The sequence below is a fragment of the Corapipo altera genome, unplaced genomic scaffold (genome assembly GCF_003945725.1).
Source record: "Corapipo altera isolate COAL_440 unplaced genomic scaffold, ASM394572v1 73, whole genome shotgun sequence".
NCBI lineage: Eukaryota > Metazoa > Chordata > Aves > Passeriformes > Pipridae > Corapipo > Corapipo altera.
Window position 1 is genome coordinate 285,869 of NW_020884957.1, and position 27,493 is coordinate 313,361.

General features: G+C 39.1%; 1 protein-coding gene across 2 annotated transcripts in view; it reads left to right on the forward strand.

Annotated features, from left to right (window-relative positions):
- TRIO (trio Rho guanine nucleotide exchange factor) overlaps nt 1-27,493 on the forward strand; it is a 247,989-nt gene that overhangs the window by 106,705 nt on the left and 113,791 nt on the right. For both annotated transcript variants that reach the window (XM_027663760.1, XM_027663761.1), the window contains exons 10-15: nt 721-843; nt 6,929-7,120; nt 16,562-16,731; nt 17,639-17,813; nt 25,342-25,537; nt 26,132-26,298. In XM_027663760.1, the coding sequence (XP_027519561.1) occupies nt 721-843; nt 6,929-7,120; nt 16,562-16,731; nt 17,639-17,813; nt 25,342-25,537; nt 26,132-26,298 (1,023 nt within the window). The remainder of the gene's footprint in view (nt 1-720; nt 844-6,928; nt 7,121-16,561; nt 16,732-17,638; nt 17,814-25,341; nt 25,538-26,131; nt 26,299-27,493) is intronic.

Below are 27,493 nucleotides of genomic sequence, written 5' to 3' on the forward strand. Positions count from 1 at the left end.
GCAGGAACTAATTACGTGTACAGTTTCTACTATTTATAAAGCTGCCAGCCCAATCCTTGTGGTAGAAACATTAATGCCCTTAAAATGTCTTCCATTCATCACTTTTTTAGGTATAAAATTTGCAATAAACGATTATATGTGATGTTTTGAGAGGATACTTCAGAATTGGGGCAAGTTCCTCCATATGCTGTGAATACAGACATTGTCATTATCTCACAATGATTTCTACTCAATTTTCTTGTGTTAGTTAAAAATTATACTACTGATTCTTTCTTCTTGACTGTGGAAGGAGAAGCAAACTCTCATCTAAAATAAAATTTCACTGTGTTATTCACCAATAGTGTGCAAACTCTGTTAGTCTTACATTGCAGAAAAATGTCAGCTGAAGGCATAAACAGATTAGAGAGACCCTCACGAGGGGTCCCACCACTCGGATCAGATTACTGTCAAATTGATGAATGTAGAGAATTGAGCTTGTCCTTCAAAATAAATTTATAATCTTGAATCATACTATTTTGCTAGTTTGAGCTTAGTTTCTGCTTTGAGAAAAGTTGAGATGTAGTCAATGTCCTTCAATGGCAACACTGTGTTTTAATCCAACAGTAAGTTCCTTATAAGCAGTCCCCTTACAACTTCTTAGTTTCTTGAATAGTTGTCTTTTTGTTGTAACACTCAGTACGTCAACTCAGAGTTTCTGTGTGTCTCTCTTCTGTACCACAGGTGTTGGATTGGATTGAAAACCATGGAGAAGCTTTTCTTAGCAAGCATACTGGAGTGGGAAAATCGCTGCATCGGGCCAGAGCTTTGCAGAAACGACATGAAGACTTTGAAGAGGTTGCGCAGGTAAAAGCAATCGCATGAAGGACTGTACACTTGCCATGGAAATAAATGAAAAATTCCTGCTTTTGCACTGAAGGGCTGGGCACAAGTAGCTCCACTACAAAACATTCAGTTGCAGGAACAGACTATTTTGTTTCTGTTGCAAGTTTTTGTTTCACTTCTCTTTTGTGCTCCAGCTTTGATAAAAAAAAGACAAACTTCCATAGTCCCACAGAGTGGGAGTCTTGAGGCACAACAGGGCTGCTTTGCTATTATTTATCATTACTATTATTTTCAAAACTATACTTTCAAATATTGATTCACAGAAGAATGAAAGCTCTTCCTTAAAAGTAACTTAGTTCTATAGGATTCTAGGATTTAAACTTTTGTGCAGCCTAATAAGAGAGGCTGGAGATCAATTAAAAGTCCTGCTTTCTGACTTAAAGCATGGAGAGCTCTCAAATCCTCTCACCACAATCTCATGTGGAGGAAGAGGGGAGATTCCTAAGGAAACCAGGTGACCTAGCAAACTGGCTGATCTGGCTTGAAGTTTATTCTTTAAATACAGTCCAGTTTGTATATGTGCTCCTGTTCTGAACCACTGATACCAATACTTTTTTCATAGAAGGACTCCATGGGAAGTTAAGTGGAACCGATAGAACTTCAAAACACTTTTCTGTGAAAAAAAAAGAGTCAAAAGACGTAGAGATTCAAAGGGATATAGGGACATTAACAAGAAGTTGGTGTGGGTGTCATCCTCTAAAAGGGCATGTGACTTGAATAAAACCCTGCAAAGGAAGCCGAAGGCCAGAATCCTCCCCATTAGTAACCTTCACTATCTGTCCAGTCGTAATGATTGGTAAGAGTAAGAATCTCTAAGATTAATCAAGAAAAGTCTCCTTAATGTAGGGTTGACATAGTGGCCCTTCAGTCAGAACAGAAGACAATGCTATTAAAAAATTCTGAAGTGACATGCAGGAGCTCAGCAGTCACATATACTATGGTGGATGCATCACAAGTGTGTTTACAGTTTACCTGTTTAGTGGAAGATGAGGCTCTTGATAAAATTTTGTTTTAAATACGGTCCTCCAGTGACCGAGGACTTGAAATAGCATCAGAAAGCTTCCTCAATACTGATTTCCTATAACATTTTCAAAAATAATAGGTGTTGTTATTTTTGATTATATATATATATGCTAGATTTTCCAAATGCATGTCTAATACTTCATTTTTAGTAAGAGCCGTAATATTTTCCATGTGGAAATACTTACTTTTCTGGGTCAGACAAGCAAGAATCTATTTCCATAAGATACTTCAGAAAACCTGAATGATCTCATACTTAATACTGTGTTATTTGAGCAAAGAAGAAAAAATGTTTGAGTAGCCAAAGGGGATGAAGTGTCTAGAACTGTTAGTGGGATGTTAAAAAAAGTGTCTTGTTAATTTGCATTATACTTTAAAGTAGAAAATTGTAAAGCAAATTCTTAGCAAAAACTTCATAAAACTAAATGTTACTAGAGTTTAAAATTATCTCTTTAGGGGATTTGATGGAAGGTCTATTTTTGGAGATAGAAAACTTAGATTGGTCAAAGAACTTAAATATACTACAGGGGACTATCTTCCATTGACAGAAGGATGGACAAAATGATCTAATAAGTACTTTTTCATCTCTAATTCTTGAATGTGTAGCAAGTTACTGCCAAGAAAGGCACACCCTCTGAGTTAGTTGTCTTATGTGCTCTAAAACTGGATATAAGCAGGCCCCAAAAGGCATTCCTGTTGTTGCTGTTACAAGGAAGTTTATGTTCAAGTATAAAACAGCAATCTGCAGTCCTTTGTTAAAGTGTCAATTACTTTCAGCTGACTGACTCTCTACCTACATTTCTGGTTGGTCCATGTCTTTGTTGTATTTTGGATTTTGGTTTTTGTTGTTGTTGTGATTTTGTTTTGTTTCATTTTTTAATAGGACCCTAGGCATAATCAGAGAATTTCAGTCAGTTCTAGTTAGAAGTTGAGAGAAAGTAGTGTCAAGTGAAGTGTTGGTGGCATGGCAATGTTCTAGGAAAGGCAGGGAGCCGGCAGTAATGTTGAAATGTTCCAGATCAAAGGTTAACTCCTGATTTTGAGGGGAACAAAAATTATTATTTCTTTTTTCCTCCTTTCTGGTTCCTCCCTCATTCTTTTTTTAATGTGAACGAGGTGCCATTTCCTCAGCAGCGTTCAAAGAGATATTATTCAGCTGTATGTTGAATAGAAAAGAAGTTACATAGTCAATAGGCTGTGGTCTCACAAGTTATTCACTTTAAAATTCATGTGAAATGAGTTTGTTTTTTCTCTTCAACACTTTTTGTTAGCACTTCAGAAAACAGATAGATAAAACTCAGCTAATGATTCTCCCTAAATTCTTTTGATAAATTCCTACACGCACATACTTGGACTTGGACCCACCCTTGTAAAATTGTGTTGCTCTCTTCATGTAAAGCCTGTCCCGTTCAATTTCTGTTTACCCATTTTTTTCTTTTTTTCCCCTCTCCCCATGATCATCTTTGTGTCCATGAGATCATTTAGTCAAAGTGTCAAGGCTCCAAATTTGTGCATAATTGATTCACTTTTGGGCATGTGTTTTCATCTTAGGAACACTGGATACAGGTCAATATTGTGGTTCTACTTCCCCATGCGTTTCCACATGAAATTCTAAATCAGCTTTTTGTGTTTCAGCTATAATCTATGTCTGCTTTTAACAGTAATCTATGCTCAAAAAACACAAAAGATATATGACAAGAATTAATTAATGGGATCTCTTTCCACAGGTAAGTTTTTTTCTCTGTGTGCAGACTGCATCTGAGTAAAGAACTCAAGTCTTCTTGGTGCAAGAGATGCACAAGAAAGATTCTTCCAAGTTCGTGTTTGAATACCCCTTTTAAACACCACCAGCAGTTACTCTCTCCTTTAAGGTTATTAAAAAAAAGTTATGTATTTGAACTGGTTCCGAATTTTACTCATGAAGGTTGCAGTACATCAAATTAAAGGTCCATGTCTTACAGTATCTTGTGCCTATCACCAGATGCATAAAGAAAAGGGACCTGTATGCTTAAAAAATTACCTTTACCTTCCCAGTTATCTGGACCTGTTTGATGTTGGAACTGAAGGATACATCAGAACCAGTGTTTAATAGTCCCTGATGGACTTTTCTTTCCTTAATTAGACTAGCTACTTTTTGAACCCATTTATGGTCTTGGAACGTGCGCCAGATCCTGTGGCAATGAGTTACGCAATTTAATTGCTCCTTAGATGAAAAGTACTTTGCGTTTTCATTTTAAGTGTGTTGTCTGATGTTTAAATACAATAGCATCCACTGTAGTTAACGACTAATCTATCTTCATTTTCTCTGCCTTTAATGATTTGTATACCTCTGTTGATCTCCCTCCATCCATTTGTGTCTCTTTTCTCTTTCTGTAGTGCAGTAAACTCCAGTTTGTGTTGAGTTCAGTCCATACCTCCACTCACTTCTGTTGCTGTATTTATGGTCAGTTGTACTTATTTCTGCACTAAAATTTAGCCTTTGGGTTTTCTGTGATGTACCATTTCATATGCTTTCTACACATATGGTGGTTTTTTTTTGTGAAGAATATATAGAAAAGGTTTCTCAACAGGAAGACTGGAAAAATGATTGAATATGTTCTTGCAGAAGGTGGTAAATTCCATACAGAGAATTTTTCAGCCTTTTGGAGAAGAATGCCTATTAAAGACTCAGATCTTGGGGCACAGAGGGGTGGACTACAGGTCATCTTGAAGTTCTTACAGGGCTGCTTCCTTTCCCCTGGGATTTGGGGAGGATATGTTAGTGGAGATATTCTGAGGACAGTTTTTCACGGTGAAGTCTTTGCCAGTTTGGGAAACTGGCATAAGCAGCATCATGGGAGAACTCCTGCTCTTTCTGCCTGACTTTCTGTTTTTTAACTGGTGGCTGTCTCCTCGGACCAGCATTTTCAAAATCTTCGCATTGCTCCTTTGTTTCCTCTGAGCATTGTTTAGAAGTAAGCAGAAAACTGGGAAGGGCAGTAGTTAGTACTGAACGCCTATTTGCTGTGATGTCTCTTCCAATAGGCAGTTAATATTTATGTTATATTTCAGCTCTACTTGGAAGTGAAATTTGTGTGTTAAGGCATGTGTCTGCTGCTAGGTTTGAGAATCACAACCCCTTTTGAAGAAGCATCCAGGTTGTGATCTTTTCTGAATACAGACAGTTCACCATCCCATTTACAGAAAGAGAAGTCAGATATGCCTGGGCCTGTGTAATGCGGAAGATACTTCTGGAATTTGTAAACAATGCTTCACATGTGAGATAAAGTTTTCATTAAAATGGGAAACTTCTGTTTCAGCCATCTGCAACTGGGTGTGGTGCTCTGGATTGATGAAGTAGTTTTTGTTTGAGGAGTGCCTTTAAGGCTCTTTGGCCTTGCCCCTTGAACACGTGTGAGCTGCAACCATGGAAGTCAAAATACCAAAGCACAGATCAGAGTGAGTTCTGGGCCAGCATGGCCTAAAACAGTGGTCTGGAGTGTTGAGTAGTGTTCTCCCCATTGAATAAGGTAAACTTATATTTGTCTCTGCAACCTTGCTGAGGGAAACCAGGGAGGAGTTCTCTATCCCTCCATGCAATTAAAAAGCTGAAAGTTAAGGAAGGGCTAAGAGGTACATAGTCAAATTCAAGAAACAGCATGGATTTAATTCCTTACATAAATAGATCATAATAAATGAAGGGGGAACTCCCCCGCAAATATATGAAAGCTGCACTGAGTCATGTAATCTGTCCTGGGCTTGTCTGGTAATTTGCTTGATATCCTCGGGCAGAGGTCTTATTTCCTGCCCTTCAGTAAAGTTTTAGGACTGGACTTGGATTTAACTTTTGTGGATATTATAATGTTAATTAGAGGTGTGATACTATATTTATGGCAAAGAAAAGTACATTTGCGTGGGCTTAATTTATCTTGGCCAGCAGTGTTTTTACCTGGTGTAATTGACGTTGGGAAAACATTGAAGGACAGAATTGAAAAGAAAAAGGTGTAGTTTATATTGTCAAGAATGCTTTCTTTTTTTGGTCTATGGTGCAAACCTATCAGAAGACCTGATGTGGTGACATAAGCAAAGCTTCTTTAGTCTAGAGTTGACTTCAGTCTACTTTCTCCAGAGGTTAACATCCTTCTAAGCTTTCTTGATGAGTATTTTGAGAACCATTCTAAAATATGAAAACCCAAGGTTAGGCTCAAAAAGAACAACCAAATGATAACAAATGCCTGGACTCAGTCCTGTTTTGAATTAATGAGAAAGTTATAGAGGCAGACTGGAAATTCTAAGTTTTAAGAGTTGTTAGACATCTGTCTCTTCTCTGGACCATAGCACTCTCAGCACACAAGATACCAGACTTCTGTTCTTTTTCTGCTTAGACCCAAGTCTCTTGCAGGACTGTTGATCTGCATTTGTTAATCCTGTGATGTATTGGGACAGTATTGCATTCAGGCACTCAGCCATAGCTGACTTCTGAATCTTCCTGTGCTGCTGCTGTTTCACAAATGATCCGCTTGACACATGAATTTTGGACGCCTCACTTCTGTAAGGATGGAGCGAAATGTTCACCTTCTGTGCCTGGTCACTTTCCACCTTCCTGCTGGATGTGTGGACTGGATGTAAAGCATCTCTATCAGCAGTTAGAACTTCTTCAACTCTAGTAATACATATTTGAAAAGACTTCTGTCCCTGACTGTAGTGATTTCTCCAGTATTGAAGCAAGTTTGCAAGTAGTTAGATGTTTAGGCCGATCTTTATTCTAGATGTGAATATAAAATACTAATTCCAAGTTCTGGATCAGGAAGACATTTGAATAGACATAAATAAGGAGCTAAGAAATGAATTTATTCACAGTTAACGTATATAGAAATCTAACAAAATCTTTAGTAAGATTATATTCTACTTTCTTTAAGAAAAGAAGAAAGAAAAATACATTCCAAGGGCCTTTTTGTCATTTTGTTTTCATTAACGGAGCAACTTTAAAATATAATTACTTTTTTTTTTGCATTTAAACCTGTGAAAATAACTTATTTCTCTACAGAACACATATACCAATGCAGATAAGCTCCTAGAAGCAGCAGAACAGCTCGCTCAGACTGGGGAGTGTGACCCAGAGGAAATTTATCAAGCTGCCCATCAGCTCGAAGACCGGATACAGGATTTTGTTAGGCGTGTGGAGCAACGCAAGATCCTGCTGGACATGTCTGTGTCCTTTCACACTCACGTTAAAGAGGTAAAACTTCAAGCCTTAAAACTGGTATTATCTAATGTTGCTTTCATTGTTGGAACCTTGCCATAGGACATAATGAAAACCCCTATTGTATGATGAATTTCACTTTTACAAACTTACTGAGTTTGTAATTCACTGTGGATAGTGGGCTGGGGTAGGGTGGTTGTTCTGTTTAAGGATTTATTTATTTAATTAATTAATTTTTTATTTTTATTTTTTGCTTTCAGAAGCAGTTTCTGTCTGCTTTGTTGTGCAAGTACATATACTTGTTCTGTCACGGGAAAGGGGGGAGGGTCAGATCAGGGAACTGGAACTGGCACTTGTGGGTTTTTTATATCCAACCATCTCTCCAGTTGTCTGAGTTAACCATGGTTAGACTGACACGGTTCAGGAGACTGAAATGTGTGGCAGAAGCACAAGGCTACTTAAGGCAACCCTGCTGCCCAGAAAGATTTTAGTTCTTTCTCTATTTTGCTCGTTGCATTTTTATCTTGTATATTGACAGTTCTTTGCAAACTAAAGAGCTTATCTGATAATGACAATGGTTTGCCTTATAATTGCAATTTTAATCTTCAAAGCTTGAACTGATATACCAGGAAAAAGAAAATTCAGCCAAACAATTTTCAGCAAGTTCATTTTTTGCTCCAATTCAGAACACAGATCATATGAATTTATAAGCTCATGGGAGAGGGTGGAACAGGCTACAACAAAAATAAGGACTTCAGTAAGGCATTTTAGTTACCATAGTGGCAAATTTTGACAACTTTAGGTCACTTGGTTTCTCTTTGGAGCTCATGTTAAATCTCAGTGTTCAAACTTGGTGAAAATACAAAAAGCTTCTGGATCACAGCATGTCTTGGTATGTGTTCCTTCCCTTCACTGTACATTGAGAAATGGTCTGTTCAGTGGTATAGTATTCTAAGTAGCTTCTTCAGCAAAACCTTGTGGAGCATAGGAATGGGAGTTTTTTGTGTGTGAAGCATCTGCTTTGCACTTGAAACAAAAGCACAAGGCAGTTGGTCTTTGAAGGAGGTCAGGATTAAATTACTTTTTAGCTCTAGACATGAGTACATAGCTCCCCCATCAGTTTTCTGTTAGATCCTTCCTTACCAGTACTCTCCCAGGGCTTTGCTTGTTCAAACAAAATATAAATGCTGTTTCATAAACTATCTTTAGGGGGCAGCTTTTTTGTTTCACTTTCTCAAGACCATGGCACTGGTCCATTACCTGTTATGAAGCACAGGAACAGTCAGATGCTGAAACATGTTCATTTTTTCTATATATTTCTTCATTACCTGTTCTTCTTAGAGCAACAGCTGGAATGGTTTTTAAATGGAATACAGTTGGTTGTAGTGATGAAAGATGGAGACTGTAAAAGGATTTGCTTTCAAAAATCCAAAAAACTGAAAAGCAGACTAATCTGTGAGTCACTGTTGAGTAATTCTGGGAGGCTGATCCAGATGTGCTGGCGTGTTGCCACTGCTCCCCTAGATAATAATATTTTATTGAAAAGGAAAAAAAAAATATTTTGATTTATTACTTTGGGAAAATGGATATTATTTTGAGTCTGTAAGCACACACAGCTGTTACTATGGTAGCCTTTTTGCAGCCTGGACTTTGGGGAGAAGGTGCTGTAGTGGCTGATGTGCACATGTTGATTTTTTTGTTTTTGTCATGTGGATGACCTTTATAATCAATAAAATAAGGAAAATTTTTAAAAGTACTTATTTATGTAAGGAAGGCCGTGTTTTTATTTATTTTCATTCTACTTAAAAAATACAGATGAGAGAGTGAGATGCATGGTTCATATTTAGTAGACTAATCCTTTGGTTCAGGTGCAAAGAAATAAATAGCAAACTCAAAGCTGTCTTGTGCTTTCTGTGTTCTGATCTGTTTTCAAGAGCATGTTGTTTGTTATCAAACATGCACGTGGAGCACTGAGAAGGCATCACAAAGCAGATGGAAGATAAAAATGCCCTAAACCTGAAAGTCATCCATGCTTTATTGGCAGGAGAATTGTGTTTCTCCGGCAGGATGTGGGAAATCACTGAATGAATTAGTGCATACCTGTAAGCAACGTAACCTTTCTGCTGTATTGTGAAGAAGTGAACGTGCACACTTAGCTAGCGAAGAGAGGAGTTCAAGTAGTAGGTTAATATGTTAGCTGTTCAACCAGAAAGAGGTGCTTCAGTTGTTAAGTAAAAAAAAAAAAAAAAAAAAAAAACCACCAAAAAAAAAAAAAAAAGTCCAACACCAAAAAACCCAACCCACCAACCAATCAACCCTCAAAACACAAAAAAACCCCGAAGAAATCAAAACACCACCAATGCATTTTGCCCTTTGAGTATTCAGGGTAAATTTTGTCTCTTGTATCTTTTTGTGTTTTCCTGGTAAAAAAGTAGACGTGAGGAGTTAAAACCCTGTTTATATGTGACAGTTTGGAGGGAGCCACAGAGCTGAGAAAAGCTGTTTGTCTGAGTTATTGGCTGTTTAGAGGGTTTGAAACCTCTGATATCCATCGAATCCCTTGATTTTTTTGAAGTAGGATGTTTTAGTGTGTTTTATTTTTTTCCCCAGAAATACTTCATGTTGAATGAATGCTTTTCATCTGGATGAGAGCATTCCAATACAACTTCTTCCCTGTAGATTTACATAACCTTTATACCTGACACAGAATTTGCTTACAACTTTTCCCAGCTTCCCTGGGAAGCATCAGCCCTTCACTCATTCTTAGTAAATCAGCACAGTTTCTGCTTTCAGAAGCAATGTGTTTGCCATGAAACGCTCATCCTGGAAGTAACAGACTTTTGCTATACCTGTGCACAAAGCGGCTGTGTGGTGTGTGTGCAGCAGCCTGTTATGACGCACATGGAAAATACTGTCTGTCTTGAACATTTCCAGAAGTTTTTTAGTGAGGTAGTTACAAGCTGGTAGAGGTCTCTGTGGCTTACAAACATGAAAAAACAACATAAAAGTTCTCAGACTTCTCATAGATTAACCTTAGTAGACAGCGTTTCTTGGTGGAAAAAAAGGATGTATTCAGGGAAAACAGAAATACAGTGTTGTGTAATGGTATCACTCATTTTGGTTAGTGGTGATCTGAGAAAATCAGTTGCTTGCTATATATAGATTGTGATGCTTGTACGTTATTACTAGTTTTAAAGTTGTAAGGTTGTGACTATTGATTTTTAGTAAGACATTTCAATCTATAAGCCAAACTTCTCCGTAAGTGATGTACTGAGAAAACTCTGCACTGGCAAGCTTTAAAAGTGTTTGGGATCATAAATATCCCTATCAGGATCTTTGCACTGAAAGTACTGTGTCCTGACAGATTCCCAGCCTGAGGATGAATAAAATACAACTTAACATCTGAAACTGACCATTGCAAGACAGTGAAACCCTTATGACTTCTGTGCTTTTTGACATTTAATAGTATGGCAAGGTACATGGTGAGAAAAAAGTTGCACAGATAAAAGATAACATTTCTTAAATAAACAATTATCAGAAATGGTTGTGTGCAAAACACAGGAGCAGGAGTCTCAATAGTCTTTGGTGTGAAATGTGTCACAAAGTAGAGATGAACAGCATTTTGATCTGAGTTCAAACTCTTCCGCACACAAAAATACAGATGTGCACACACACACTCTCTCCAAAATGTCTCTCTCAGCAGCTATGAGTGGGAAGACTGAAATCCTGTCCAAGCCAGGTGTTTGTTGTAGTGCCAAAGTAGAGCAACAGATATTTTCCTAACTGGAGTCAAGTGTGGGAATACAGACCAGACTGACTGTAAGTGGAAGAGAATGATCTCTTAAAAGCCTGTTATTTTTTTGGCATATAACCTTTTGTGTGTATTCTGGCAAGTTGATGATAAAATAGCTCAGAGCACTTTTTATGTATACACAGTATGCTTAATGGTGTTAGTAGATGTGTCTCTTCTTTTTTTTGTCTTACTTAAGCTAGATTTTGCTCTAGAATAGACCAAGGTTGAAATAAAGAGAAGGGAAGTGGAGTTGGCTAAGTTTTCAAATAAAAAGCCTTCATTACCGAAGTAATGAACAGTAGCCTGTGCAAGCTTTTGAAAAAAGGTGGCAGCATTTTGAGGGTGCCAGTGCATGGGGAAGGCAGAGGAGGCCTTGCTCTGGCCACAGTGCTGCCCGTACATTCAGATCTAGCTATGAGGCATGTCTGTATGGTTCAAAAAAGCTTGTTGATAATGTTGATAATGATCTTACTTTGTCTCACTGCCAGAAATAAGCTCTACTTTGCATTATCCAGTATGGAAGGGTGTCCATCACACAGTGGTGCATTCCTTTCATCCTGGGGTGAATCCTGAGATGAGAGACCTGCTCTTGTGGTTGTCTGTCACTCCTGGGTATTTGATCCTTCTGTGCTGGTGGTCTACAGGTTAAATTTGCATGTCATAATAAGACTGCCCTCTCCTGTGTGTGCCCTTTCCAGGCAACAGAGCATCTTCTGGATTGCCCCCATCTAAGTGTAAAGGCTCTGTCTCTCAGGCTTGTGCTTCTCTAATATTTTAATTGTGTCATTATAGCACAGCAACGCTCAATGTGACAGGTCTGGCAAAAGATACAAAGTGCAGTCTCTGGCTGGTCTTTTGCTGGTCATCTTGAGTCTGAGAGCTGAGGAGGACACTTTTTAAATTTGAAATGAGAAACACATTCAGTGGCTGCACACTCAAGTGTGTTGTGGCTTGCTGCTTCAGTAGGACTGGAATCCAGTTCCCCAGCGCAGCCTTTTTTCTCTCTTGAGCTTTTCAATACCAGTAGCTACTTTGTATGGAAAAAGGGATGAAATTTAGGTCCAAGTGCTATTGAAATAGCACTAAGTGCTTGGTAAAAGTGAGGCAGAAGTAGGCCTTTATACTGTATTAAGCTAAGGTATAGACATTTTTGTCTTGTTCGAGTAAGAAATGGGAGAAATGTTAACAGAATAGTAGTAGTTGGTGTAATTTTAGGAAGATGTAAGCAACTTGGTTTCACTTGAAGGATGAATTTATGCTGAATAGGAAATTAATTCCTTTATAACCGTAGAATAGATAGGGATATTTGAAGCTTTTAAAGATAGTTCTATCTAGTTAAAAAAAATACAGGCATTTAACATCCTGAATATCACTGAAAGACCCTGGAAGACAGACTCCAGGGGGTTTAACATCTTACGGGTTTTGTTTTTAAAAAGATGCATTTTCTGTCTGCTGCATGTCCTGAAAGCCAAAACTTACAGGCAGAAATACACACATTAGCCGCTTTCTGCATCTAGATATACATGTTGGGGAATACTATCAACATTTGACCCTGTAGAAATAGCTCCTTCAGTAACTGTGCCTGTGGTAATACACATGCTGCAACGCTGTGCTGGGGGACAGAGGCAGAAAGAGGAATTTGCAGGTTTTACATGCAGAAACTGCGTGCCTTTCTTTGCCTGGCCTGTTGAAAAGGCAGACTTCATATCCAAAAGCCATTATTATAAAAATGAAAAAATTAATGGTGAAAGATGGGTATTTTACTCTTATAAAATATCTCTGTGCTCCTGGGGAAGGTATTAACTCAAAAATAATTGTTCTCTGATTACATTCAGCAAAATACAGAAGGGTCTTATTTAACTGCAGTCTTTCAGGAGATGGCTGAGATGGGACTTAAATGGATAGAGGCCCATGATGGAAACACTGCAACTTCCAGGATGTTGCAGACAATTAAAATAATACCATCTCAGTGACTAATGGCATGCTCCCAAGAACTTAGGAAAGAGGTAGTACAGGATGCAGGCTCATTCAAGCAGATGTTTCTTAGTCTGTGCTATATTTAGATCAAGAAAAAAAAAATCTGCTGGGTGAAACATTTGCCTGTCAGGGATTCAGAATTTTATTTCCCTCTCCAAATAAGATAAGATGCAAAGAGCAGATGAAAAGAGCAGAAACCTCCTGTGACTGGATTGAGTTATGTATACAGCTGTCTTGCCACTGGATAAAGTTCTTGCTGAGGTTGCAGGACTTGATGGTTTGTTTAGGGATCTTCGTGCTGCTTCTCTTAGAAAGAATAGAAAAAGACATGACTGGAAGTTGCCCAGAGTTCACACCAAGAGAAGGTTAATAGTTTCTTAATGATGAGAAGTTTGTGGGTTTTTTCCCAGTGGGTTTTTCTTGCCAAGCTCTCTTTTATGGATAAGGGGTTACCTCAAAAAGTCATTGCACTGTAAAATCTGCAGTTCTGCACTGCCGAACATGTATGGTTAAGCTGTAGTCTCTGTTCACACTCTGATGTAAACTATTTGCTTTCTTGTGGCTTTGCTGTGCAACGTTTTACAGTCTTCATCCTTAATTTTGTATCTGAAAATAAGGTAATTTACGTAATTTCCAGTATATCCAGTGCTCATTCTGGTTTGAAAGCTGTAGAGAAGCCAGCTGGCTATTGCCACCCATTAAGAATTAAGCTCCTCTCAGTTTGTATGAATTTGTATCCAGCTTTAATAATCTGACATTTCTTTTTCAGCTATGGTGGCTTTATTATAACTTCTGTGTGTAAACACCAAGATTATTTTGAGGGGAAGCTGTTTGTCAGAAACTTGCTTGGGGGAAAAGTGTAAAAAGCTTATTTGGTAATCTATCAGAGTAACTTTTGCTATGGAAGTGTCACAGAGCTGTTTAGTCACTTCATAAATGGCTTAAATTGTTCCACTTTCAACAGCGTATGAATCAAAGCTAGGCAAGTAATGCATACTAATTACTCTCCTTCTCTTTCTGCACATTCGTGAAATGTTTTTCCTTCCCAAACAGTGGACAATTCAGCTAATGAGCTAGGGAAATGAAGACCTTTGGTACCCCGGGGGCAAGATACTATGTTTATAGTCGTGGTGTGCTGGCCAGGTGCTAAGTCAGTCAACATAACACTTTGTTGTACTGGCACCTATGTCTTTCTGCTAAAGGCAGGTGGTGTTGCCCTGAACTGGCTATGCAGAGGGAGAAGTCTGCTTGTTCTGTGTTGGGTTGGTCTTTTGCATCCAGAGTGAGCTTTAAGGGAATTATTCACACGCACAGTACATCACCAGTCCAGCACTTTTAAGTTTTGTTGCTCCTTCTAGGTCTTTTCCACTCAGTTATGGAAATGACTGAAGTGTATGTAAAGAATAAAAAATGCAGAGATGAGGTGTATTCCTTGTGTGGGTCTAACGCAACACAGCTGCAGAAAACATATTGCAAAAATTTGAAATGATTCTCAGACCTGTCTTGAGCTGCAGTAGGGGTGCTTTTAAGGGATCCAAGGGGCAAACTTGATACAGTCCTAGAGACTCAAAATGGTTTTAGTGCCAGTTGCTCTGGCATTAAATGTGTTATAAACATCTGTGAAAGTTGGGCCTCTTTTAGGCAACGTAGTAAGCATGAAGTGTAGAGGTCTTCCAGCCAGCATCAAGCACATTGCAGAAAACAACAAAGTGTTACTCTCTAATGTATGTATTTCCACAGTTGCAGGGTGTACTAGTTGTATGTAGATAGATACCAGCTCACTTGGAAGGTCTCTGACTTAATGCCCTGTTAGTATGATTCAGACATAAACTTCGTAAGCTAAGAGAGGAATAAATACATGTCCTCTAGGCATTGAAACGTGAGTAAAGTTTTCAGATTGTATTGTCAGACTTCTTGCTCTTAAGTTTCATTTGTCTCCAAGTTAAAGTTGCATTCGGAAAAAAAAATTGGATGCTGCATTTGGTTATGCTAGAATGAATGTTGAAGAGTGCTTCTGACCCACTTGTTAAGTTCTATTGATTTGTGCTCCTTTTAATAAGAAAGACTGCTGTGCCTTAAGCTTGTGGTGTTGATGGTTGTGGAGTTGCATTCAGATTTGTGACAAGCATTGTCTTTGAAGCATACGAGTAGTCAGAATAACAGTGTATGAATAGGCAGTTCTGGTTTGGGGAGGATGGGTAGTAGATTTTTAAAAAAGAGTCTGGTTAAATGTCATTAGTTCTTCCCAATTGTGAAAATTTAACCTATAGCTTGGTTTACTCAAAACCCACCTAAGGAGGCATATAAGACTATGAGATACAAAAACTAGCATTTGATTTTAAAACAAAACTTCAAAGGAACTGATTAATCAAGATTTAGAATTCTTCACTGAATTTTCTATTTTAATGAAGATCCATTGGTGATTAAGAAACCTTTATGATCAGAACATTATACAAACAGCAGCATGAAATGGGTAGAAAATGTTAAGCAAAGAAATAAAGAAAACATTTGATTTTCTGTCTTTTGAAATTAAGCCAGTTTTAATTGCTTAGTGTCTGTATTTTGACAATGTTAACATTTTAATTAAGTTCAATGTATCTGTAACATTTTTAAAGACAGAGACTGAATGTCATCAAAAGAACTAATACAGTCAGATCAGAGTTACTCTATCAGGATAAAAAAAATAAAAGCTCTAATCGTTGTTCTTGGAATTGCAGCATTTGGGATGGGATGGTAAAATAGACAGGAGGGACTGGGTTTGAATGTTTCCTGTGAGAGCAGCTGTTCCACTGTGCTGTTAGTGCTGCTCATGGGAGTGTTGCAGGAGACAGCCGTGCTCTCTCTCTTCATGCAACGTTTTTATCAGTTCTACAATAGATGTCTGATGGTAACTTTCACACAGAGCTTAAGATGCAACAGCTTCCCTCATAAAATTGTGGAAAAGATCACTGTGCGGTTCGAGTGACCCACAGTGATACCTGGGTAGTATACACCTAGGGATTTTTGTGTAAGCTGCAGCGCATGGACAGTTTGGAGCAGTTTTGCACATGTGAAGCAGGGAGGAAAAGTGCTGAATTAACTGGTAGAATTGCTTAGGATGATTTTTGTTGTAATAGCGTGAAATTGAAATCAAGAGGGCAAACACATGATAAAACAATAACTTCACACATCTGGTTTGTCTCTGTATTTTGTTTTCTAAAATGCCCTTTCTTTTTCCTTTTTTTGAAGGCCACTGAAAAGTGTTATGTTGTCTGTGTGCATGTGTCAGCCTGGCAGTGCAAATTTGATGGTGGCTACAATACATCTCCCTTCCTTCCTTCCTTCCTTCCTTCCTTCCTCTCTTCTCTCAGGGAGTGTTACCATAGCATTTTTCTCCCAGGGACTCTCGCGCAGAGCTGCAGATGGGATTCTCGCTATGAACTCTGTGCTGCTCAATCGGATACGCTTCGTTCTGTAGAAGGAAAATGGGAAAGAAAGGGTGACTTAGCAACACGGATAAAGCTTTCCTGGTATTTCCAAGAAATGAAAACTATTTGAAACAAAGACTTGTTTTCATTAATATGAAGATGGGATTTTTCTATGAAGAAAAACCAATCCTTTTTTTCCCTGCCACCTCAGTCTGTTTTCTCTTGTCCAGTGAGACTGATTTGGAATAGTGACTACCTGATCCTTGGGCTTACATTTCTTGCTTTTTCCCTCTCCTTTAGCTGTGGACGTGGCTTGAAGAGCTGCAGAAGGAACTGCTTGATGATGTCTATGCTGAGTCTGTGGAGGCTGTTCAAGACCTGATTAAACGTTTTGGTCAACAACAACAGACCACTCTGCAGGTTACAGTCAATGTCATAAAAGAAGGTGAAGATCTTATACAGCAACTAAGGTAAAACAGATTCTTATTTCAGTCTCTTCTCAAGTTCATCTGATGTTCTGTGAGGCTTTTTCTGTTTTAAGGGTAGAGGTAATGTGTACAAGATATGACCTATACTAAAGCTTGTAAATATTAGGACTACAATGATTTTTCATGCAGTACTGACTCTAACCTCTATTTACAGGAAGCTCAGTTTATAAACACTATCTCTACAAGAAGGAGATTTTGTTTACATAAGCTACCTTTTTGATAGGAGCAATCTTATGTCTTTGTAGTCTGACTTGCAGGGCTCCAACACATGCAGTGTTTGGAGTTTTGAGCAGCAGCCTTTTTATAAAGAGACACTTGAATTTGTTTTGCAGACTGATAAGTAACTTCACTGTAATAAAGCCCATCAGTTTGCAGTCCATTTCATTCAGCAGCAATCTGAATAAATAAATTTGGACCACAGCTGCTCTGGTACATGTCTCCTTTCTGCAGAAGATTAGCATATCTGAATTTGCAGGTTTTATACTCAGGTAAAAGATTTAAGTAATTTTTTTTAATTGACTAATTTGGATTTTCTTTTACCGCTAGGAAGATTCAGTAAATAGTTATCATATGCCATTTGTTTTCACAATGGAAGGGTTTGTCTCTGGTTTGAAATTTTACCTTTCCTGTAAACAGAATGTCTTTACATGATGAATAGACCAAAAAATGAAAGTAATCAAATTTCCTAATGCTCTTTCAAATACTAAAACATAATTCAAATTTTTATTTACAAAGATGTACAGATTTAGCTTTCGTGTAATATGACTTGCACTAACCTTATCTGAAACAGGCTTATATTTTGTGGTCATGTATAGTGTCCAGATTGTATGGGGTTTTATTCAATAATACTCTTTTTTTCTTCCTCCTCCCCTTTCTCTGCTTTGAATAGAGATTCTGCCATTTCTAGTAACAAGACCCCCCATAACAGCTCGATCAACCACATAGAGACAGTTCTGCAGCAGCTGGATGAGGCCCAGTCTCAGATGGAGGAGCTTTTTCAAGAACGCAAGATCAAACTTGAGCTGTTTCTGCAGCTCCGCATATTTGAAAGAGATGCAATAGATGTGAGTGTCTTCTTTTGGGCTTGAACTGCACAGACTTCTCTTGTGTACAGACGTTTATGCTGAGATTGTTGTGTGGTTGCAGTAGCATGTGGCTCAAATGACTGATAGACTTAGTTCTTGCCTGACCTGTCTTGTATGTGAAAGTGTCAGAAGAGTGCAGAGCTGAGCTTTTTGATAATAACTCAAGCTCTGGTTGGCTCTCAGTGCATCTTTAAGCAAGCATCTAGTAAAATCATGATGTGTCAGTTGCTTTGTCTGGTAAGTTCAGTTTAAATATCAAACTGCCTTGATATATCTAGTATGCCTACAGTTATTATGAATAAGACTTGTGAGATGGTTTTGTACAAACTCTCTAAACTGGTGCTTTGTAGTAGCACCCCTCTTTCTTTTGCAAATCAGCAGTCTTTTTTCATTTTGTAGCTACAAGTAGTGTTTAGAATTATGTCCTTATCTTTGGGGATGTTGTATGGGCTGTCTGTTGTTTTTTTAAAATAAGATTTTTTTTCACCCCTGGAAATAATTCAAAAGCAGTTCTAGTGCCACAGCCCTGCAAAACTTCAAGTTTTGAAACTGTTCAAGCTTTGAAGGAGAGTTACGGCTTATCAGTTGTAGAGTTTCTGTTTGTGTGCGGAGACATGTACAAACAGACATGAAACTCCACAGGGGTCTTAGGTTAATAGAATTGCATTATAAAGCTTCAGCTAAGTCCATATGACTTTTGTAAAACCACTAGTGCTGTACACAGTGACCAAGTTGGTGCCTCAGAAGGTTCAGCGTTATCTACTGGTAAATGATCATGGTTGAGTGTATAACGACTTATCTCAAGGTTTTGGAAATCAGGAGTTACAATGATAATTCTGCCTCTTTGCATGTGTATTATAAAAGCTGCATCTGTTTATGAAACTCTTGGTTGATTGGTGTAAAGGCAAAGAGGCAGCTGGCAGAAGTGATAGCTTCTCAGGTTTTAGTGTTTTTATGTCTTAAAATCAGGATTAGATGTCTTTGCTGAAGTCTGGTTTAGCTAATCACATTGTTAAGTGCAATGCAGGAATAGACAGACACAATTCCTTGATCAGTGCCCATAGAGGAAGTGAGAGTGTGTGTTCCGCAGTAATAACTCTGGTGTAAAGGAAAAATAAGATTTTTCTTGCAATTTTGTAATTCACAGTAGCCTGCAGAGAGTTTGCTACTTTGATTATGTGAGAGTAGCTGTCTCAAATATGCTTACAGTCTTTGCAGGAGTAATCTGCAGTGCTCCATGTCTGTGAGATGTTCTCATAACACTTTTACTGAGGAAATGACAGACATGGGGCAATGCATACCAAGAAAATTAATGGAAGAATTAATTGTGATAAATGTTTGAGTGAAGTTCATGATTGCTCTCTGTAGGTTACATAAGCCAAGATTCTACAAGAGCAAAAGGCTGGTTGTGGGAGCCCAGCTTAACAGATGTATTCTAGTCCTGCAGTGCAGGACAATATCTGTATAGGTAGTAGTACTCCTTTACTGTTATTTAACGGTGCCCATAAGATTTTTCACTGGAAAGCTGCAAACTCTTAACTTCATGGAATAGAATATACTGAGTTGGAAGGGACCCACTAGGTTCATCGAGTCCAGTTCCTGGCCCTGCACAGGGCACCCCAAGAATCACACCATGTACATAAAAGTGTTGTCCAAATGCTTATTGAACTCAGACAGGCTTGGTGCTGTGATCACTTCCCTGGGGAGCCTGTGCCAGTGCCCAACCACTCTCTGGGTGAAAAACCTTTTCTTAATATCCAACCTACACCTCCCTTGACTCAGGTTCATGCCATTTCCTCAAGCCCTGTCACTGGTTACGAGAGTGAAGAGATCGGTACTTGCCCCTCCACTTGCCCTCGTGAGGATGTTGAAGACCACAGTGAGGTCTCTCCTCAGTCTCCTCCAGGCTGAACAAACCAAGTGACCTCAGAGATTGCTCATACGGCTTCCCCGAGCTCTTCACCATCCTTGTGGCCCTCCTTTGGACGCTCTTTAATAGCTTAGTGTCTTTTTCAGATTGTGTTGCCCAAAACTGCATGCACTTGGCAGGTCTTGCTTTTTCTAAAGCTGATACTTGGCATGCGTTACGTTTTGATATGTACAACGTAAAGCAAAGTACAAATTACAGTTGTTGAAAGAGTAGGTGTAATTTGTCTATACAACTTGGAAATAAAAATTGTGCTTATTTTAGATTGATGAAGAGTCCTCCAGGGAAGAAAATTACCCTGGCTGCAGAGTATCTTCAGCAAAATGTTTATTGTTTTGCTGTCTCTGTCCATGTCCTCTCTGCTTCCTCAGCAAAGCACACTTCTCTTTTCCCTCTCCCTGAAGGCAGACATCTGTTCAGGAACTTCCAGGAAGAAAATGTGGGGACTAGTTTCAGGTCAGTTGTTTGAAAGCAGTAGCTCAGCTGAAGTAACTTGATAATGAGGAGGAGCCAGATGCCAGCTAGGAATTTACGGACCTTGTTTTGACCTTCTCTTTCCTCGAGGATTTTGTGTGACTGGTCCAGTCAATTAAGACTTGCCTGTAAAGGCAGTTCATTCAGGGGAGTATCCTCTGAGGACAGCTTTTCTGGAAGGCAAGTAGTGTTTTTAGCTTCTGTTAGTGCTTGCAAAATAACAGGCTAAAATGGGAGACAGGCCTCTTCTAGCACTGCAGGATCATACCATGCAGCTGTGTTTCTGAGGTCAGTGGTAAGATTTGGTGCTGGGGTTAGTTCCCTTCTTCTCCTTCCTCTCCCCTTATTATTTGCTGATAAAATACTCTGTTTGTTTTATCTTACAGCTTTTGAGATACTCCTGCTCTTCTGAAATTGGCGTAACTGCAGTACTGTCTGCTTTGCTCCTGCTCTTAGCATACAAACTTGACCTTCTCTATCCTTAGCAGGATTTTAAGTGCCATTGTTTGTGAGATATTTGAAGGACTCCTTCGTAAATGCTTGTATTAACTAAAGACAAGAATGAGCAAAATAGTGTAGGTGAAGAGTCCCTTGCTGGTATGAGGCAGATGTGTATGAACTTAGCCAGTGAGAAGGTAACACTGGTGGCAACATATGCAGTCCAAAATGTGTTTGTTTCATCCATGCCTGTGCACTTTTGCATGTCTGTAACTTAAATGCCTCGATGCCTATTCCAGAGCTCTACACAGAGCATACCACACACTTTTCAACTCACAGCTTTATCTCAACTCTATTTTTGGACCACACTTACAAGATGCCTGTTAAGTTACACAGCTAAAAAGACGACGATGCAGAGTGCTGGATCGCAGAGACCTAACTCTTCTCCCTTGCCCATTTTTCCTTTTTCTTTCTCCTCAGCACATAATATTTTCCAGGTCTTGGTTAATGCTCAGTTGATACCAGGAATGCTAGTTAGACTCTCCTGAGAAGAGACCTGTGGTTCTTTATTTCTTTCCCACTCGGTGTGAAAGAGTCGGCATCCCTTCTGATTTATATCCTGTCTTATTTTCTGTCACTGTTACCTTTAGTTTGACAAAACATGGGAATGTCAGGCAGCTCAGAATCTGCACTAGGAACTTCTTGAACATACACTATGGTGAGTAGTTAGGCTGTGTTTATGCTGGGATGTCCATGTCCTGAGAGCAGTATGAATTTGTGATTCAGTTACTTTAGATGTCTATTAGTCATTAATCCTTTTTCTTTTTGTTTACTACTAATTGTCGTGACAAAACTTTACAAACAAAATAGGAGCCTGCTTACCCTAAAAGTGTTGCCTGTAAAGCAGAACTTGAGGGGAAGCACTGACGAGTGTGGGCAGAGGGGGCTTGGTGCATGGTTTTTTGATATTAATTCTGCCTCAGAGCATTTCAGATTTGCACAGTGGGTGCAACGGCTGAAATAGATCACCTCGCACTACCTAATTACTGCTGAAAAAAATGTAAGGATTACTGCCATTGTTAGGGAACCTGGCTGGGATGGTCACTGACAACTTATCTTTTGAATGAGTCTGGGAATATGCTAGCATTATTTATTTGAGTTGTGGGCTTCCTGGTATTTCGAAGGGGAAAAGGAATGTATTGGTTTTGTTCAGAGTGTTTCAAACTGCTTTAAACAATGTATGTGCCTTGATCTTAACCATGGGGTTGTATGAAATAGCATGGGAAGGAGCTACAATTCCTAATGGTTGGTTGTTGTTCTTTGGAGGCATTATCACTGAAACCTCCTGAATGAGGTGACATGCAGTATTGACCTCTTAAAATTAGTTGTCGTTCCTTTCAGGTAGAATGAATGTTAGGATAGACCAAGAGGATATGGGGTCTACAATCAATTTCATTATTATTAAAATACTGACAGCCACAGTAGTGTCATATTGTGAGCTTACTGTGTGTTTTACTTTGTTTCCACTCAATTTGCTAGTAAGAGAGGTAAGGTTTTGGTGTCTGTTCTGAAGGGAGATAGACTGGCTCTGCTTTTAAAACAGTGTCATAAATGTGCCATGTTAAATCCTAATCCACTCTGTAATGGTATTTAGAAAGACAGTGAAAGGTGGTGTTTTGATGGGGGAGTTTCACAACCTTCTTTAATGCTCAGATTTCTCAGTTTCACAAAGTCTAACTACAATTATTTCTTCAGGATAACCTTTGAATGTTGTTAACTGACCTGGATGAAAATAAGATGCTAAATCTGATTTCTGAGAACTTCCCTAGTGCAGTGGATGAAGAAACAAACATTAGATAACCTCCACTGCTTTTAATAATGGATGAACATAGAGTTTCGAAGACAAGTTGGGAAAAGCAGGTCTGAGGTGCCCAAGAACAGAAAAGCAGGGTAGCAGAAAGTAAGCAGGCTGGATTGTCAGAAAAACTTGAAGTTTTTTAAAAATTTCAGATCAGTTAAAAGGAGATGAAGAACAGAGAGAGGTGATGAGACATGTTCGGCATGGACTGAGCAAAAAGGATATGAAGGGAACTTGTTAAGGATTTTGTGGGAGATGAAGCCTGTGTGTGTGTGTTTAGGCATTACGAGTGGTATTCCCTCTTAAATAGATTGTGTGTGTGATGTTTCAAGCCCGTGCAAGAAAGGCGAAAGAAACTTCAAGCAGTGGCTAAAAACTGTGTCTTCTATATATCTGTATATGTCTACCTGTATATCTTCCTGAATACTTTGTCCATCAGCTTTTCTGTTTTCAGTGTTACCCCTGAAACATGAGCTTCTTCCTTTTTTCACTGTGGTAGAGCTAGCTGATCAGGATTAAGGATTGTAAATAGCTACCCTAATAGTTTGATATCTCCCATTCATGACATGGTGTGAAAAACTGAATACTTAGTGAATCAAGTAAAACTTTTGCAGAACACATTTAAAAAATTAAATAACTCACTGGTGCCACAATTTAAAAAATTAATTGCTTGATGTGTCCATTTTTCTACGGTGCCATGTGAGCAGAATGGAAAAAAGCCTTCAAGAAAGATTGTAGCTGACTACAGAAACTTTATACAGATGATTTAACTTTGCTTTCTCCTCAATTGTGGTTTTTTTTCTAGAAGGCTTGTTTTCCCAGAACTTCTTGTGTAGTTTAACTGTCTCAGTAACTTTGGAGGTATTATGGCCACTTGGAAAGGGTACTGGCATCTTTCTTCTGGTGACAGCAAATGACTTTGGTTAAATATTTATCGCAGAATCACAGAATATGCCAAGTTGGAAGGGACCCATAAGGACCATCGAGTGCAACTCCTAGCCCTGCACAGGACCATCCCCAAAAATCACACCATGTGCCTGAGACTATCATCCAGACACCCGTTGAACTCTATCAGGCTTGGTGCTGTGACCACTTCTTTGGGGAGAGCCTGTTCCACATCCAACCACCCTCTGTGAGAAAAACCTTTTCCTGATATCCAGCCTAATCCTTCCCTGACACAGCTTCAGGCCATTCCCTTGGGTTCTGTCACTGGTCACCATAGAGAAGAAATCAGTGTCTGCCCCTCCTCTTCCCTTCACAAGGAAGTTGTAGACTGCAATCAGGTCTCCTCTAAGTCTCCGCCAGGGTGAGCAGACCAAGGGACCTGAGCCGCTTCTCATATGTCTTCCCCTCAAGGCCCTTCACCATCTTCATTGCCCTCCTTTGGACACTCTCCAAGAGCTGAATATCTTCCTTAAGCTTAATATATCTATCTTAATATCTCTATGCTCAAAACTGTGCACACAGCATTCAAGGTGAGGCTGCCCCAGTGCAGAGCAGAAAAGGACAATCCCCTCCCTTGACCGGCTGGTGATGCTTTGCGTGATGCCCCCCAGGATACGGTTGGTCCTCCTGGCTACCAAGGCACACTGCTGACATGCACTCAGCAACTTTGTTGCTAATGCCCCTTTAGTCAGAACCTCTTTTTATTATGTCTTGCTGCATAAATAGGTATTTTCTTGTCATTTAGCACCATTCACATCAGTTTGTCCTACTCCTGAAATTGTAGAACGCTGGAACTAAGCCATACTTCCTTCTTGATATTTATAATTTTGCTTTCCCAATGAACTGCAATAGTTTGTACCAAAACTCTGCTGAAAAGTCTGAAAAAAAAATTTGATTACAGGCTTGAGGAATGTGAGTTACTCAGTTGAAGTAACTGATGCATCAGATCTGTGCCATAAGTACTCAACCAACATTGATCAATGAGGATTATAAGCATTATCTGTTAACCTTAAAAACAGTTTTGTATCCCAGTTAAAAGGAATATTTTATATTTCAACCAGGCTTTGGCATATAATTTGAACAAATGCACTTGGGTGGATAGACCAGGAGGACTTAATGTTGTGATGCATATGTTAAAAAAAACGCAAACTTTTTTAACTACCTTTCTTTGGACATCTTATGATTAAGAATAAAATCCAGAATTGAATTGTAAACTGAAGTGTAGCCGAAAGATGTCAGCAATCAAATTTAGCTCTGACATTGCAGTAATATTGTAATAAAGTATGCTTTTGATTTTACACCATTCACTAAGTACCCAGTGTTGTGATAAGTGTGCTTCTCAGTTGTCAGGCAGAAGTCAAAGATGCTCACAGCCTGATGCTTCCTGCCCACAGAAGGGTAGAGCTGGCTTTCTTGTAAAAGGACTCAAGACTGGCATAATTGTAAGCTAAGCTGAATCTTGATGTGTGAATTATTACTTGGTACAGCCTGAAGAATTGAAAAGATGTTTCAGATCCACATTTTCCTTTAAAAGCGGAGATAAAGACATGTTAACTTTATCTGTTTCACAGGTCGTGTTAATGAAAGTGTGCCTTAAATAAGACATGGGTACCCGTAGGGTTGCAAGCACTGGTTGAAGGAGAACTGTAGTGGTTCTCAAAGAGAGTCTTTTTGTTTGTTTGCCAAAAGTTAAAATCCATGCTAAGATAGCCTATGTCTGAACCATGTTTGAACCTGATCAGTGAAGTTAATCAGCAATGAGCAACTTGAGTTCCTTACCTTGGTCATAAGTGCAACATTGGAAATTAACTGTTTTGTGTTGTGTAATGAGTAATAGAACATTGTCGTCCTCCTTTTTTCACCAGATAATTTCAGACCTCGAGTCTTGGAATGATGAGCTCTCTCAGCAGATGAATGACTTCGACACTGAAGATCTTACAATAGCAGAACAGAGGCTCCAGCACCATGCAGACAAAGCCCTGACCATGAATAACTTGACCTTTGATGTCATCCACCAAGGGCAGGATCTACTACAGTATGTCAATGAAGTGCAGGCATCTGGTAAGATGGCTCCTTTGTGCTATTCCAGGCAGTGGCTTTATAAGAATTATCCAGTTGTCTCTCCACGGGATGTGTGAAAATAACAGAGATGCTGCTTAACTGTAAACTGGAGACGTGGGCTCCTTTATACTAAAATCATATGATAGTGTTCATGAGAGCATACTGTCATTATGGCACATAATTTTCTTCAAAGAGTTGGCAACACCTTAAGATGATTAGTTTTTAAAGAAAGGGATTTCACTCAAAAATTCAGTAAAATTAGACTAAATAAGGGGGAGTAAGTTTTATAATTAATGAGATCAGTGCAATCAAGCAAAAATTTTCAGTTTTCAAGTAAAGTCTTCCTTTTTTGTTCCTTATGCCCCTTCACGTGATATTTTTCACTGTGTACAGTCACCTAGAGTAAATATCAGACTTTAAAAAAAATTACTATTGCACTTTTAGAGTGCAAAAACCTATGCTCGTAATGCAAGTGCTCTGAGGATTAAGTTGAACTTGGCAAAAAACCAAGAAAATTAAGTGTAAAACAATGGAAATGGGCTGTTTCTCTTCAGGAACCTTGTAAGTCATTCATAAACAACTGGCTGATTGCAGGTGTCGAGCTGCTTTGCGATAGAGACGTAGACATGGCAACTCGCGTGCAGGACCTGCTGGAGTTCCTGCACGAGAAGCAGCAGGAGCTGGACGTGGCGGCTGAGCAGCACCGCAAGCACCTGGAGCAGTGCGTGCAGCTGCGCCACCTGCAGGCCGAGGTCAAGCAGGTACGGCCCACCCCGCACCCCATTATAGCTGTTCCACACCTCCTGGAGAGCTCTGTTCCCGTTACTTCCAGCTGTGTAACGTCTTTCACTGGGAGTGGGGAAGGACTTTGACCACCTAAGAAACTTCATCTGCTGTTAACATCAAGTGCGTTTTTTAATTTACATCACCCATCCATATTGCTGCATGGATCTAGAGTACAAGTCATATGAGGACCAGCTGAGGGAGCTGCGGTTGTTTAGCTGGAGAAAAGTAAGCTCGGGCCAAACCTTATCGCTGTCTGCAGCTACTTGACAGGAGGTCGTATCAAACTGGGGGTTGGGGTTTTTTTCTATGTTTTTTTTTCCGAGGTAGCAAGTGATAGGACAAGAAGAAAAGGCCTCAAGTTGTGCCAGAGGAGGTTTAGGTTAGATGTTGGTTATTTAAAAGACATATAGATGTGACATTGAGGTACATGGTTTAGTGGTGGACTTGGCAGTGCTGGGTTAACAGCTGGACTTGATGATCTTAAAAGTCCTTTCTGACCCAAAGTACTCTGTGATTCTATAAATACAAGTCAAGTATTTGAAGTGTAGAGCGATTTGAACTAATGTTAAACTCATACTTTTATCATCTGTGTGGTGATGAATGAAAATGCTTAGTCATAGTCCCTGCACACTGGCCTAATTCTTTTTGGTAAATTGTTTGAAACATCTACAAATAGCGATAACGTAATATCAACATGGTTTATTTTCCATGAGAAGAAAAACAAGGTTATGCTTTTCCTGGCAATAAAGGAGCAACTTTTGAGGTCCTTATATGAGAAACACCTAAACCTTTGGTGAATTTGAGATACTGTGGGCAAAACCACTGAAGTAGGTGAAAGTTTAAAAAAGAAACAGAAGACTAGAGAAGGTAAGAAGTTTTGATCTTTCTCGCACTTGGCAGCATCACAGAAGTCTGCCACAGTCTGTTGTCTTACTGTGGTCCATAATGGCTGCCAGTGCAACTTGTCCTTTCTTCTACTTGTCATGAGCTCTTAAAAAATTCATCTCCCTCACATGACCGTGACTGACAACCCCAAAATTGCAAAGGAATATAGAAGGTGTCCAGTTAGGATTAGGAGAGGTGAACAAGAGGTTCCCAAAGTATTTCCAGGCAGTGATTGGTTACTCTATAGCAGCAGGTGCAAAGTCTCTATGTAGTCTTGACTTAAAG